Source organism: Orycteropus afer, unplaced genomic scaffold (genome assembly GCF_000298275.1).
Source record: "Orycteropus afer afer isolate SDZICR_OR568_19922 unplaced genomic scaffold, OryAfe1.0 scaffold00021, whole genome shotgun sequence".
Lineage (NCBI taxonomy): Eukaryota > Metazoa > Chordata > Mammalia > Tubulidentata > Orycteropodidae > Orycteropus > Orycteropus afer.
Window position 1 is genome coordinate 17,598,426 of NW_006921608.1, and position 15,844 is coordinate 17,614,269.

Genomic DNA, 15,844 nt, shown 5'->3' on the forward strand with positions numbered 1-15,844 from the left:
AACCTTCCTTCCGAGGAGTGGCTGGTGGGTTTGAACCGCCAGCCTTCTGGTTAGCAGTCAAGTGCTTTAGCCACTATGCTACCAGAGCTCCTATTTTTGGTTTAGGATTTAAAAATTATCTCAAGGCCTTACTTTCAGATCCAGCCTCCATGGCTCCAGGAAGTCTGGATTCCATAAGCATTTGAAATTCTGTTCTGTACTTTTCCGCTTTCTATCAGGATTCTTCTATAGTATGTTTGATCAAAATGTTTAGTAATAAATAGCAGCTGGTCACCATTCAGTTCTGGTCTCATGGCAAAAGAGGTAGTTGTTCATGAACAAATGAATGCCAGTGATTTTAAATGTTACTGACCAGGTCAGAAAAAAGAGGCTATGACATGGTAAAGGTTTAGACAGAGCAACACAGTCCAACAGAAATGTAATATGTGCAACCAATGTGAGCCACAGATACTATTTAAAACTACCCAGTAGCCACATAAAAAGTAAAAAATAAAAGTAATTTTACTATTATTTAATCCAATATATCAAAAAAAAATTTTTACTTTCAACATGTAATCAGTATAAGGAGTTCGTGTGGAGTGCAAGCAGGTAATGCACTTGGCTGCTAACTGAAAGGCTGAAGGTTCAAGGCACCCAGAGGTGCCTAGCAAGAGATTTTCCATTGAAATCCCATGGAGTAAAGTGCTACACACAGGGGTATATATTTATAGTATTAAGTCTTAGAGAACTGGCACGCATTTTACACCTATAGCACATTTTAATGTGAACTAGCCATGTTCCCAGTGCTCGGTAGTTACATGGGTGAGTGGCTGCCATACTGGACAGCACAGGCTTAGAGTCTTACTGCTGATTACCCCCAAACTCAATCTATCCTTTCAGAAGTAATATCTGAACCATAGCTCATAGTCTTGGTGGGGTCACAGACTCCTCTGAGGAACTGATGATGCCTATGATAAAGGCACACAACACCTGCACATACAATTTTTCTCTCAACACCAGAGGATCCATGGATACCGAAAGCTCAACCATGAACTGGCACCTCCTTCTCGCAAAGACCTGAGTGAAGAATTCTGTTCTAAAGAATTCAGGTTTTCATCTAACTTCACATATTCATGAACTATTTCGCTTTTTAGCAATTCAGAGAGTTAGCACCATTCCATCATACTGCACTTTGTATGATCAGATAAAAGAAATATTCACTCAAATGCTTTCTAAAAGCAGAGTCAAGAGAAAGTCTAATCAGAACGGAAGAAAATGGAGACTCAGTGTGTACATCTGCATCCTAGAGCTTCATCTCCCTTTCGGGTCTGGCTTTAGTAAACGGGATGGCTGTGCAGAACCAGTCAGAGCACTGTCATCTTCCTAAATAAACTGTCAAAGCATCTGCTTACACGGGGATTGCCTCAAACAGTGTAACCTCCGAAAGTGATTTATTTCTATGCAAAAATGATTGTATCGAAATCCAAAGGATTTGTCAAAAAAATCTGAGAAGCTCTCAAAAGTTCAAAATTTATGCTTTCTAGTCCCTACTTTTTGTTTTGAAGTGTTTAACAACATTGAAACTTCATGATAGATCAGATATGATTTGCTATTTTGTCTTATAAGACCTTTGTTCTCCCTCTTATTGACTTTATTGATGGCTCCTAATTTTACGAAGGAACTTCTGCTAATATTTCCTGAAAATAATGGCAAGTCTCAAAGTAAATGAAATTCTATATGGAAGCTCTGGTGTTCCTGCTGATCAATGCCAGGACTCCACCTAAGTCATGAACCCAAATGCCATTTCTAAACAGGAAAAATGCAACAAATGGAAATGTATGACTTCAAAGTTCCCTAAAGGTTGGTCTATGTAAAGGGCAGTGTGTGAGCAGTGCCTTACCTTCAGGGCCTACAAGAACCCGGGGAGTAACACCATTACCGCCCCCAAGCTTACCTCAGTCATCCTGGAGGCCCACAGAGCTCCTTCTGAAAGGAAACGGGCTCAAGTGGTCTGAAAAACCTAACAAAGCTGCATTCTACAAATGTCATATATGACTTCTCTTCCACTTTAAACCTTTTGTAATTTCCAACATTTATTAAAAAAGTCAAGGTCAATGCTGCTACTTTTTAAAATCGGATGTTACAGAAAAAAAGAATAGCAGTAAAAGACTGTAAAGGGGTTTGACATTCATGAATGATACAACTGGTACAGGGTTGATTGTTTGCCTTTTTCCCTAAAGGCCCAATGCTCCTGAGCGAGGTCTGACTGCATTTTCTTGATATTCTGGATGGACAACATTTTAACCAGTTGCCATGGAGCCGACTCTTTCTCATGGCAGCCTCACGTGTCAGAGCAGAACTGTGCTTCACAGGGTTTTCAATGGTCAACCTTTGGAAGCAGCCGCCAGGCCTTTCTTCCAAGGTGCCTCTCTGGGCAGTCTTTCAGTTAGCAGCAGAGCATGGCAACTGCCAGCACTATCCAAGGGCCCCGTGAGATTCGTCAGAATAGCGTCTTCACGGATTGAAAGTTGATGTGACCTCCCTCATGCTCAAGAGAGAACATAAAGCAGGTCAGCCCCCTCACATGACAGCCAGGCTTGTTCAGAATTACCTCACTGTGGGAGCGGTGATGCCACCAATAAAGAGAATTCTGCACCAACTTAGCGGATGACTTGCTTGGAACACAAAGATATGTTTCAAGAAGAAGGTATTCAACTCAGTAAGCTGAAAAAGAAGGGAGAATTAGTTAACCTTGTATTTCATGCTAAGTCACGGTCATAATTCCTCCCTTAATAGAAATTTTACACTGATATGTTCACAGCATTTTCACAACATGCATCAACCAATCAGAGCTTTGGGGGGGGAGTGTTCATGTGTGTGTGTGTGTGTGTGTGTGTGTGCACAGGCATGGTGAGAAGGGCACACAGGGACTGGCTTACAGCACTGGCTATTTGTTCAAAAAAAAAAAACCAACCCAGTTGCTGTCAGGTCAACTCCAACTCAGGGTGACCCTGTTTTCTGAGTAGAACTGTGCTCATAGGGTTTTCAAGGCTACAACCTTTCAGATGCAGATAGCCATGCCTTTTGAGTTCATAGCTGAGTGTTTAACCGTGTGCACCACCCAGGGACTCCTGCTATTTCTTCAGTGGTGTGGAAACACGGTAATATTTCACATGTGGCACAGCTATTCTGGAGCATGTTGGGTGAACATCGGCCCCAGACTTCTGCCAGAAGTACCAGTACCTGGTTCATACGACTGTCACTTGGGTCTCTGTATGATCCGCTGGGACAGCTAGAAAGGAATGCTTTGAGAACAGCTGCAATCAAATATGTGAATAAGACAGACACCCAGAAATCAGCTAAGTCTAAAAGAAGCCCAATTTCTTTTAGAAAAGTGAACTCTGATAACCACAAGCTTGAGATCCATCACAGAATGATGACTGAGTAGCCATCTAGCACTTGCCTGGGACCAAGGAGATCTACAACCAATGGTGGTGGTTGTAAAGGGCTGGTCCAAGTTTCACCTAGGGGCAGAGGCACATTCCACTGAAGTTGGCTTCCTAACACAGTTCATCACATGATGAGTCCTTGGCAGCATAAAAGAGACTGTGTTTGGCATGTGACTGCTTTGCACCCAAAAGCTGGCTCCTCATTTCTCCTCCAGACTTCAAGTAAAGGGCAGAGATGACCACAAGTGTCTCTGATTGGTCAACTGGTTAATTGACAGCCCTGATTGGTCAATGCATATACTGTACTGAGATCCCATAAAAGTGCACTGTGCTTTCAGAACCTATATTATGAGCTGGCAGTCTCATTTCAATTACATAAAACATGTGCCATTTCCCCCAGATAAAAACAATGAGATACCATCTTGCTCCAGCACTAGTAGCAAAGTTCAACAAGACAGAAAATAACAAACGCTGGCGAGGTTGTGGAGAGATTGGGACTCTCATACACTGCTGGTGGGACTGTAAAATGGTACAACCCTTGTGGAAAGCAGTATGGCGATTCCCTCAAAAGTTGGAAATAGAAATACCATTTGACCCAGCCATTCCATTACTAGGTATATACCCTAAAGAAGTGAGAGCCATGACAAGAACAGATACATGCACACCCACGTTCATAGCAGCACTATTTACAATAGCCAAACAATGGAAACAACCTAAGTGTCCATCAATTGAGGAATGGATAATCAAACTATAGTACGTACACACAATGGAATACTATGCAACGCTAAAGAATAATGTAGAATCTGCAAAACACTGCATAACGTGGATGAACTTGGAGGATATTATGCTGAGTGAAATAAGTCAATCACAAAAGGACAAATATTGTATTAGTCCATTATTGTAAAAGTTAAGGAAAGGTTTATCTATAGAAGAAAATTTTCTTTGTTGGTTACCAGGGGTGGGAGGGAAGGGAAGGGAATGCTGTTAGATAGATAGAGGTAAGTATTGATTTGGGTGAAGAGAAGGGCAATGTACCAAATGTGAGTGACCAATATGGCGGCATTGAGGATGAGAAAGACATAGAGAGGTACGTGGGAAGCACAGACAACAAAGATGAACAAACCCTTTTGCACATATAGTACTGTGTTGTCAGTGAAGGCAAACATGGGTATATGGGTGGATAGATGGGTGGACAGGCTGAATGATTAGGTATGTCTATGAAATGGGAAGTGTATCCAAGAACATGTACAGGGTTGGCAGACAATGGTCCTATAAGTTTATGTGAATGATCAGAATTCCCAGGTGTATAGTAGAGCTGACAAGGGGCAAAGTTGTGGCCATTGCTTGGTAACAGCCAGCTACCAAGATGGATCGAGTAGTTGAACCTGTGGGCTTGGGACCATAGTCACAGGAGATATCAAGCTCAAGTGGCATAATATACTATACAAAACATTGTTCCACCTTTTACTGTGGCGAGTAGTGACTGGGATCTTAAAAGCTAGCAAGCTGTCATCCAGATGCAACGATGGGTCTCTCCTTGTCCAGAGCAAAGAAGAATGAAGAAAACCAAAACTCATGGAAACAATTAGTCCTAGCGACTGGTACGCCATTCAATCTGCAGCCTATACAACTATGAGACCAGAAGAACTAGATGGTGCCCGGCTACCACTGTCATCCACTTGGAAGGGGATCTATGTAGGAGATCCTGGATAGAGAGGGAAAACAATGTGGAACAAAACTCAAAATCATTTGGAGAAAAGAAGGGGGGGGGGGACCAGGTTTACTGGTCCGATAGAGCCTGGTGGAACCACTGAGACTATGGCCCCTAGCTGCCCTTCAGGTCTGGAATTGAACACACAACTGTGGTTTCCAGCCAAACAAAAGACAAGCATGTGAGTTGAACATTTACCTCAGGTAGATACACTCCTTGGAGAGAACAATCATGGGAGAAAGAAGGGCTGCTTATGCACAAGGAGACAGCTCAGGGGGCACAAGAGTATGGAGGGATGGACACTGGGAAGAGGTAACTATTGGGAGGAAGTGGGAGGGGAGCTGTTGCATTGTGGTGAACTGTGGTCAATGTCATAAGACAAAGTGTATGTGAACTGCTGTATGGAAAGTGAATCTGCTCTATAAATCTTCATCCAAATCACAATTAAAAACAAAACAAAACATGTGCCATTTCCCCACAGTACTGACTTCAAGGATATAAAATGGTCCACCAGTGAACACTGCAGATGGAAAGCTGGTCACAGTGCTCCATTCACACCCATGGGAAAGATGAGGTCTATGGAATGCGACCAGGCAGTTCCTGTTCAGGAGCACAACATTGTCTCTCCTTGACAAACTGCTCCTCCTTGATTTTTCTAATGCTCAAGGGAAGCTTCCAGCTTTGGCCACATGTGTCCTGATCAGATAAAGCTTATCCCCATCCATTCAGAGTCCCATTTGTATAAATACTGACTTCTCCAAACCATGCTGATTATTTAAATATTCACATGCACTTCTGTATACATAAACTCCCTTTATTAAAACAAGCATTGTTATCCTCCAAGTGTGGACAAGGAAGGTCCTCTGGGAGCATTTTGTGCATGTGCTCAAAATAGAATTTCTGATGATTCTAAAGGACACTTCAACCAAGAGCTAGTTTCCCTCAGTTATTCTCCAAAAGATGTGAAACAATTAACCTGAGACAGGAAGATCACTAAGAAGGCTGGCTCTAGAAACCAGAGACACTGATAATCCTTTTCCAAGATGCTTAGCTATCTACATTACTTCCAGAATGTAACTGTCTGCTTGGAAGCAGAGCTTCCTCCCACTGTCAACAAGCTGGAACACCGAGATCATCAGCATTGTCCACTTTCCCTAGGTAGCCCAGGGCTTCATTATATAGCTTCTACAAAGTACTCAATGCAATAACAGCTGAGGTGGTGTTGTTGTTGTTGTTATGTGCCATCAAGTTGGCCCTGACCCACAGCGACCCCTCCTTGGGTTTCTGAGACAGTATCACTACGGAAGTAGATTGCCCAACCTTCCTTCTGAGGAGTGGCTGGTGGGTTTGAACCGCCAGCCTTCTAGTTAGCAGTCAAATGCCTTAGGCACTATGCTACCAGAGCTCCTAACAACTGAGGTACAATTTTAAAATTCAAACATTGAACTTGACTGGAACATCAGAAAAGTCTGTCCATTTGTCCCTTTAATCTTAAAAATGATCATTGTAACAATCTGCTGCCAGACTCATTGGGTGATGGATGCTAAAACACTACTACCCGTCCCCCCAGGGAATTCTAATCTGTTTCTAATTTGTCATTCAAAGATCCATATTTTAAAATGTCTTCACAGTGAAGCAAGACACTACTCATCACATCATGTTGTTTAATTATTCTATATGCCAACTGGAGAGCACTGTATCTCCCCAGGCATCTAGCTGACAAGCAATGAAAACTAACATGAACTCCAAATTCCCAGGTTTCTATTTACCCATTTTTCTAGTTCTTGGTATCTAAAAAAAAATTTTAAAAATACCTGCCAGATGATCATGAAAAGGTATATCCCAGCCACTCTCTGGAAGGAAGATTTGGGGTCAAACCAGCGAACATAGGTCCAGCTAGCAGGGGTGAACTGCAGCACGGCTCTTTTGATTTTCCCAGTGGTGGTATGAATGTCCCTGTAAGAAGAGATAAGCAAGGGGAAAAAAAAGATAGCAAAAACCTTGTGCACTGATGCCTTTATAACAAACGCTCAGAACAAAATGCCCCCTTTCTATATGAACTGTCTCTCAAACAATGGCCTCGCTATGCACAGGTGAAGCGAGTGAGAGACACACACTTGATAAGGACTTTAGGATGACAGGTGCAGCATGGAGCTGTCATCGTCATCAACAGAGGGCAGGTTAATGCAGGGCCAGAAAGTCTTCATTTGTGAACTGGTGACAACAGCTGAGAGACACTCAGGATGACAACTAGAAGCAGCCCAGGCACAATGTGGATGCTTGCACGGCTGCTGGCCTCATTCACTGCGGGCCCCAAAGCTGAAGTGTGTCAGGAAGATAAAGAAAATGCTTCATATTCCTAAGGCTGTTGCTGTGTGTCGTCAAGTTGATTCTGACTCACAGCGACCCCATATGACAGAGTACCGTCCCACACAGTCTCCCAGGTTGTGATCTTTATGGGAACAGACCATTAGGTCTTTTCCTCCACAGAGCCACTGGTGGGTTTGAACCACCAACCTTTTGCTTAGCAGCTGAGAGCTTAACCATTGCACCACCAGGGCTTCTTATTCCTAAGTTTACCTACATCCTTTTTTTACCCCATTTTGTCCCTAAAGAAGTGAACACTTTTGGGTTGATAAGCAGTAGTCTTCACCCTTTCTTAGTTTTAATCTTAGAAATCATGCAACTAAAATTGTCTTATCTCCATGACAAAACCACCAAAAAAACCAAACCCACTGCCATCAAGTTGATTCTGACTCATAGCGACCCTCATTGCATTTATAAAGTGGTAAATGTTTACAGAAGTAGACTGCCCAGTATTCCTTCTGTGAAGTGGCTGATGCGTTTGAACAGCCAACCTCCTGGTTAGCAGTCACATGCCTTGGGCACTGTACCACCAGAGCTCCTTTATCTCCATGACAATGCAACTGCAACTCAACGTCATGGAGTCGGATCTGACTCATGCGACCCCTCCTTGGGTTTCCAAGGCATTATCACTATGGAAATAGATTGCCCAACCTTCCTTCTGAGGAGTGGCTGGTGGGTTTGAACCACTAGCCTTCTGGTTAGCAGTCAAATGCCTTAGGCACTATCTCCATGACAGCAACAAGCAATTCCACATTTTACAAATAGGAAGGCTTTAGGCTCAGCAAGAGCAACTGGCTGATGAAAGCTCACCCTGGATGCAACAGAGCTGGGTGCAGACTCTAACCCTCTCATACTAGTTCAGGAAGCCAAAATCCAAAGGAAATGCCAGCTGAGAACTAGGAAAGACTCATTAATTCAACAAATATTCCCATCAAGGATCTTTTTGAATTAAGAGGGCCTGGGTGGTACAAAAAACTAACCAGTTAGCACTTGGCTGCTAATGGAAAGGTTGGTGGTCTGAGCCAAACCACAGATACCATGGAAGAAAAGGGTCTGGCAATCAACTTCTGAAAAACTAGTAAATGGAAACCCTAAGGTACAGAGTCCTACTGCGACACACATGGGGTCGCCTGAGTCAATGTCAACTCAGGGGCCAGTGGCTGGTTTATACATCAGAGACTGTGCTAACTGCTGAAGGCACAAGTGTGAAAAGGTCAGGCCTGGTCGCTGTCCTAAGGGACTACTGATTCTACTGGAGGGCTGGGTTGAGCGGCAGAGATAGGAAAGCCAGTCTATTCTTTCATCTACCTTCCTATCCATCAACATGTATTTACTGAGAAAATACGGCAAAGAGAAGATTCAGTAAATAATTGCAAAAATAAAAAGATATTATCTAAAAATAAACAAGAACAATTCAGGTCCTGTTAAAAAAAAAAAAAAAAAATGGCAAAGCTTTATGGCAAATGCAGGGGAAGACTGGAATAAACAGCTACTGTATAATCAAGAGCCAGAATATTTAACATAATAAAGACGGTAATTCAATCCAATTTAACTTATATTCAGTTCTATATTGAATGTCATTAGAAAGAATGGAATTTTTTTGTTTCTTGGATGGGCTTACATCTTGGAACTCGGCAGAAAGATTTGAAAGTCAAATGAGAAGCATCAGTGCATAGAAACAGGGGAGCACTGTGGCACCCTGTTTAAGGAGTCAGACAGCAAGTGCCGACTCAGAATCAACTGCTTACTAGCTGTGTGTCCTGGGGTAAATTAACAGACCGAAGGCTCAGTTTCATCCACCCTAGAAGGAAGAGAAGAACAGTGTCTCCTTCTAGGACTGAAGCAAGGCTCAAACGAGAGACTTCCTATAAGGCTTGCTTGGGGTAATACCCAGCACAGCCACTGTTCCCTGCTACATTCTCTACAACCTTAAATGTAGGAAAAGTGGCCAAAGAAAGGCTTATTTCCTAAACAGCATGGGAAAAATCAATCATTTGCAAAAGCATTGTGAACACTCCCCGTCATACCATATACTAAAATAAAGACATGTTAAATAAGTTATTTGTAATTTGAAAAAAAAAAAAAAAAAACCTATTAAAGAACTAGAAGAATATACAAATAAACATTCATCTAAATGAAAAAATTAAAAGGTTTTTAAGTTTAAATGAAACATATACCACAAACAAAATGAAAAGGGGAAATGACAAAATGGAAAAATAAACTCACATTTATGAGAAACTGTTAATCTCCTTAATCAATACAAAAAGTACTAATGAGAGAAGAGAAATCCAATAAAAACAGAACAGAAATCCAATATCACATAATTTTATGTGTGAAAAAATTGACAAAACTTTAAAAATAAAGTTCAAGGAAACAATGAAATGGACAAATGCTTACGTTATAGGTAATAGTGTATATCAGTGTAATATCATTCTAAAAATTTACCAAAAAACCCACCAGAGATGCATACAAAGATATAATAAGCTCAAGATTGTTCCTTCTTCATAAAAGCAAAAACTTTGAAACAATTAATCACAAAAGAGAGCTGGTTAAATATTTCATGGTTTACCCACACACTGGGATATGAAGAAGTTCTTTAAATCATATTTGAGAAGAATATTTAATGATGTGGGGAAATGCTTATAATTAAGTTTTAAACACAATGAAAACAACAATGACTTTTATTACCACTCTTATGGTTCTTTTCCTCCTTGTTCTCATCAATGGCAGGGTTCCTGCCACAGTCCAGTTGAAAAGTGAGTCCAACAAGGCAGGATAAAGCAATGACAGGTAAAAACTGTCCTCTATGGAAGCACAGAGGAAGGACATGCAACTACTCTGGGAAGTCAGAGAGGCCTTCCTGAAGACGAGACACAGGAGTGAGTCAGGTAAGAAAGGATGAGTCAGCCTGGCCCATGGGCACGTGAGTCAATCGCAGACTCAGAACCTCACACGCCTGGGAAGGCGTGGACAACGGGACCTCACATGCCGGGCTCATCCATGCTCACTTTATCCTAAAAACAATGAGAAGCCAACCCAGGGGAATGTCATGATGAACCTGACATTCCTGAAAAGACCACTCCAGCAGTGGTGAGAGGACTGGAGGGATTAACCTAGGGGGTAAGCTAACCAGGGGCTGATGAACTCAGTGATGCAGGTTGACGCAGTAGGGCCACAATGGAGGCAATGCATTTGAGAAATATTTCGAACCAAGAGGGTGTCAGGACCCTCTGTATATATGGGGTGAGAGACAGAAAAAACAATTGTAAATGATGCAGCATTTTTCTAGGTGAATGCCTGAAATTAGCTTTATGATCAATTATGAGTTTCAATCACTGATGTGTAATTTATTCTTTTGCATCAAAGACATCAGAAGCTATAAAGCTGTATTCTGCTAAAGCACAAAAACATACATTATGAAAAACTGTGACGAGTGTCCAAAAAGGAGACGACTCACTTGAAGCTCGCCCAGTGGTAAGTCCGCATCTCTAAGAACTGGCAAACCACCATGCCCAGCCAGATGCCACCGCCATTGCACAACAGGATGTCCAGAATGACTTGATCCCACCAGCACTCAGCAAAATTTGGCAGAAGATGCATGAAGAAAAGCTGAGAACAGAGAAACAGACGAAGGTTGTAAAAAAGTGGAGTACCATGCAGAAAGATCATTTCTCCCTTTATAACACAATGTTAGAAGAAATAGTTGACGTTTCTTTCTTTCCTAATGCATTAAAAGAAACAAGGTCTGTTATCCGGTTCTTCTTTTATATACTGCTGCTGGACTGTAACTAATACTAATCCAAGCAGCTCTTCTTTTTTTTCCCACAGGACTTTTAATACAGGATGGCCCGTCTTGAGATATTTTGTTGTCGTTGTTATGTGCCGTCAAGTCGGACCCAACTCATAGCAACCCCTCCTTGGGTTTCCAAGGCGTTATCACTACGGAAGTAGATTGCCAACCTTCCTCCCGAGGAGTGGCTGGTAGGTTTGAACCGCCAGCCTTCTGGTTAGCAGTCAAGTGCCTTGGGCACTATGCTACCAGAGCTCCTTGAGATATACTATCCATTAATTACCTTGGATAATGAGAACATGACAAGGACCTAGGAGGACAAAAGTTTTTATACCTGACAGCAAAGCATTGACATAATCCTCCAGATTTGAAGCTTAAGGATTCAAGTTGTGCATTTTCAGAAATATTCCATAGACACCCCCAAGATTATGGCCCTTAGATACCCTTCAAGCCTGGCACTGAATTCACCCTGCGGCTCAACTTTCAGCCGAACAGCAGACAGGCCTTTAAGATGAACAGTAACCAGGGAGGTATGCACTCCTCAGAAAAATCAACCATATAAGACCAAAAGGGAAGCATCTGCCCAGGGATAAAGCTCAGAAGGTAGAAGAGGACAGAAGAGAAGGACAAATGGAAACAGCAGATACATGGAGGGAGTGAGAAGAGTGCTCTTAATTCGTGGGGACTGTAATCAGTATCACAAAACGTGTATGAATTGTTGAATGGAAAACCAATTTGTTTTGTAAACTTTCATCCAAATCACACAAAGAAGTTAAAAAAAGGGGACGGGGCATATTATTTCAGTTATTTAGGTAAACCATAAAAGCACAAAGGTTAGATCTCAATGATATGATGTAGGAAAGTGATAGCTTGATGGACAGTCTAATGAATACACAGTTCACACAAATGATAATCTTTCATTAAGCCCCAGGATGTGAAAGGTGATGAGACAAAACGAAGTAAAAGTTCTTGATGCCAAAGGGTAGTCTGGTGTTTATGCAGATAACCATTAGCACAAATGAAGATGAACCGTAGCCAAGTGCCATAGTGGTGACATAAATGAAAGAGGAGGATGATACAGGAGGCATTTGGGAAGGCTTCTGGAAGGAAGATATGTTGGAGTAGGACCACTAAGGACAGGTATAACTGTTTTCAAGGAGCCCCGGTTAACAGCTTGGCTATTAACTGGAAGGTCAGTGGTTTGAACCCATGCAGCCGCTCCACAAGAGAAAAGACCTGGCGGCCTGCTCCCATAAATTAAAACAACAACCAAAAAAAAAAAAACCTAAACCCACTGACACTGTGTCGTGTCAATTCTGACTCACAGCGACCCTCACTAGGTTTCCGAGGCAGTAAATCTTTATGGAAGTAGATTGCCCCATTTTCCTTCCACAGAGTGGCTGGTGGGTTTGAACCACCAACCTTCTGGTTAGCAGTCAAATGCATTAGGCACTACCCCACCACCAGAGCTCCTTCACCTTATGGACACTTGTATTGTGTTATATAGGGTTACTGTGAGTCAAATTTGACTCACCAACACACTATAACATTGTGGTAGTTAAGTTTGTGTGTCAACTTGGCTAGGCCTGATTGAGTGGCTGGACAGCTGGATGTAATATTCCCCATGATGAGACTGGTAATCAATTCCATGGTGGAATCTACTGTGAGCAGCTGAGTAGCAGATGTGGTCTGCTTCCTGTATATAAGGAGAAGCCTCGGGGAATGGTCTGTAGCTTATGGCACGCTTGGACCCTGCATATAGCCATGTCATTGTTTAGCAGCCTGTCATGCCCTACCTACCTTGAGAGTTACAATGGACTTGAATTAATGGCCTGCCATGTGGTTTGGTAACATTGGGACTGTGCCATTTTATTTGTCAACCTTGGGTTTGTCAGCCTCAGCAGCCAATATCTGCCTGAGTGAAGAGATGCAGCTAGCTTCAGTGGGTCGGGAGCAAGAGGCAGAGCTGAAGCCCAAGGTCGAAGGGCTTTCCACAGCCCCTAGAGCCTGGCACTTGGAACTCAGACTTCTAGCCTCCCAAACTGCAAAAGAATAAACTCCTGTTTGTTCAAGCCATTCCATTTGTGGTATATTCCTGTCAGAGCAGCACTAGGTAACCAAAACAAACATCATGACTGGTTTCAAATGTGAAAGATGGAGATGATGACATTCTAGATGGGAAAAACAGTATGATCAATGGCAGAACAGAAATCTCTCATGAAAATCCCTCCGGAGCAAAGGGAGTACTGGCCGAGTTCAGAGCACCAAGTCCTGCTTTGTGAAGGCCACTTTCAGAAGATCTAAAACCACTATGATGATGCTGAGAAGTTCTCTGGACTGAAACAACCCCCATAATTAACAAACCTCTAAATATAATAAAAACAACAAAGCTAGAACTCATAAAAGCACTTTAAAAACTGAAAAATTACTATTATGATGCCGAGAAGTTCTCTGGAATGAAACAACCCCCATAATTACAAACCTCTGAATATAATAAAATCTACAAAGTTAGAACTATACTCATGAAGGCACTTTATAAACTGAAAAACAATATACAGATATTATTCTTATTAAATTAGCCTGCTGCCTGTAAGACAGGGAACACTATAGCACGTGATGGCCTGAGGCTGCATTCTTATCCAGATGGGGTTGGCACCAGTTCTGAAGTGTAGACCCTGGTTCCAAGCCCCTAAGTGGAACAGTACTTCTTGCGCCGTGGCAAGGGGAGAGAAACGTCAATAGAAGTCCATCACACATAGCATTTGAGGAAACAAAACTATGCAAGGCAGTGAGACATGGAAGACATGCCTGTCTGAGGCCCTGCCCTGGAGATGTACCTAGATAGATTCTTGGAGCAAGATAAGGCCCTGAGAAGTTAGTCTGAGGGGTGGGAGAGAACAACATCATTCATTCACTAGGCTCCGTGGAGCATCTACCAGGTATAAGGCAGAGCACTATGATCTGGGATATGAAAACATGGCCCCTGCCCTCATGAGGAATAAGAAAGAGACATCTACCAAGTATCTGAAATATGATGAGGTTTCAAAGGAGAAGGGTGAGGGGATGAATTGCCAGGTACATAAACAATGACCAAAGCTAGTTCAGGGTCAGAGAAATCTTTCCTAAAGAAGTATGATTGAAGCTGTCTCTTTTGCTTCATTTTATTTTTAATTATTTTAGTCTTTCTTGCCGTTACTATACACAGCAGAACATACACCAATTCAATCTCTACATGTACAACACAGTAACACGGATTACCATCTTCAAGTTGTTCAACCATTCATCCTCCTTTGCCAAACTGTCCCTCCTCCATGAACTTATAAACTCATTGCCCTCTCTAAGTTCCTCATCTAGTCAATTTGATAGTTGCTAAAAGAGTCCAATGCTCAAGGAAGACATTCTTTACTAATTAAGCTAAACTATTGTTGAAGAAAACTTCAGGGGAAGAAAACTTCAGGGGATACTTTTGGTTTAAGGTTTAAAGTTGATCTCAGGGCAATGGTAGCTCCTCTTTAAAAAGACGAGCAGGTTAGTAGGGGAAGGGATCAGGTAGAGAGGAAAGAGCCTGCATGAGGGCTCTGTGGTAGGAAAGAACACAAAGTCTTTTGAAAGAATGAATACATGAAGAAAGTCAAGCTGGCCAGAGCACAGAGAACATCTGGAGAGGGTCTTGGATGAGGTTAGAGAGGTGGGCAGGGACAGGCAGTATAGGGTCTTGTGGTCTAACCTGGAAGTTCGGATTTCATCTTAAGAGCAAGGGAAAACACAGAGGGAATGAGTAGTTGGAACTGTGGGCTTGGGAGCATAGTCGCAGGGGACATCAAGCTCAACTAGAATAACATACTACACAAAACACTGTTCCACATGCTACTTTGGCAAGTAGCGATTGGGATCTTAAAAGCTTGCAAGCAGCCATGTAGATGCAATGATGGGTCTTTCCTCATCCAGAGTAAAGAAAAATGAAGAAAGCCAAAGATTCATGGAAACAATTAGTCCAAGTGACTGGTACACCATGCAATCCTCAGCCTATATGACGACGAGACCAGAACTAGATGGTGCTCGGCAACCACTGTCAACCATTTGGAGGGGGGTCTATGTAGGAGATCCTGGATAGAATGGGAGATCAATGTGGAACAAAACTCAAAATCATCAAAAAAAAAAAGGGGGGGGGGGGGACACCAGGTTTGCTTGTCTGATAGAGCCTGACGGAACCACTGAGACTATGGCCCCTAGCTGCCCTTCAGGTCCGGAATTGAATCCACTCCTGTGGCTTCCAGCCAAACAAAAGACAGGCATATGAGGTGAACATTTACATTAGGTAGATACACTCCTTGGAGAGAACAATCACGGGAGAATGGAAGGGCTGTGTATGCACATGGAGACAGCTCAGGAGACAGGAGTGCATGGAGGGAAGGACACAGGGAAGAGGTAACTATGGGGAGGAAGTGGGAGGGGAGCTGTTGCATTGTGGTAAATTGTAGTCGATGTCATGAGACAAAGTGTATGTGAGCTGCTGTATGGAAAGTAAATTTGCTTTGTAAACTTTCA

At 42.4% G+C, this 15,844-nt stretch overlaps 1 protein-coding gene across 1 annotated transcript in view; it reads right to left on the reverse strand.

The window, feature by feature from the left end:
- PTDSS1 (phosphatidylserine synthase 1) overlaps positions 1–15,844 on the reverse strand; it is a 75,423-nt gene that overhangs the window by 19,173 nt on the left and 40,406 nt on the right. Inside the window, exons 6-8 of the mRNA XM_007934851.2 lie at positions 10,964–11,115; positions 6,954–7,095; positions 2,591–2,703 (exon numbers count right to left, since the gene is read on the reverse strand). Of these exons, the coding sequence (XP_007933042.1) occupies positions 2,591–2,703; positions 6,954–7,095; positions 10,964–11,115 (407 nt within the window). The remainder of the gene's footprint in view (positions 1–2,590; positions 2,704–6,953; positions 7,096–10,963; positions 11,116–15,844) is intronic.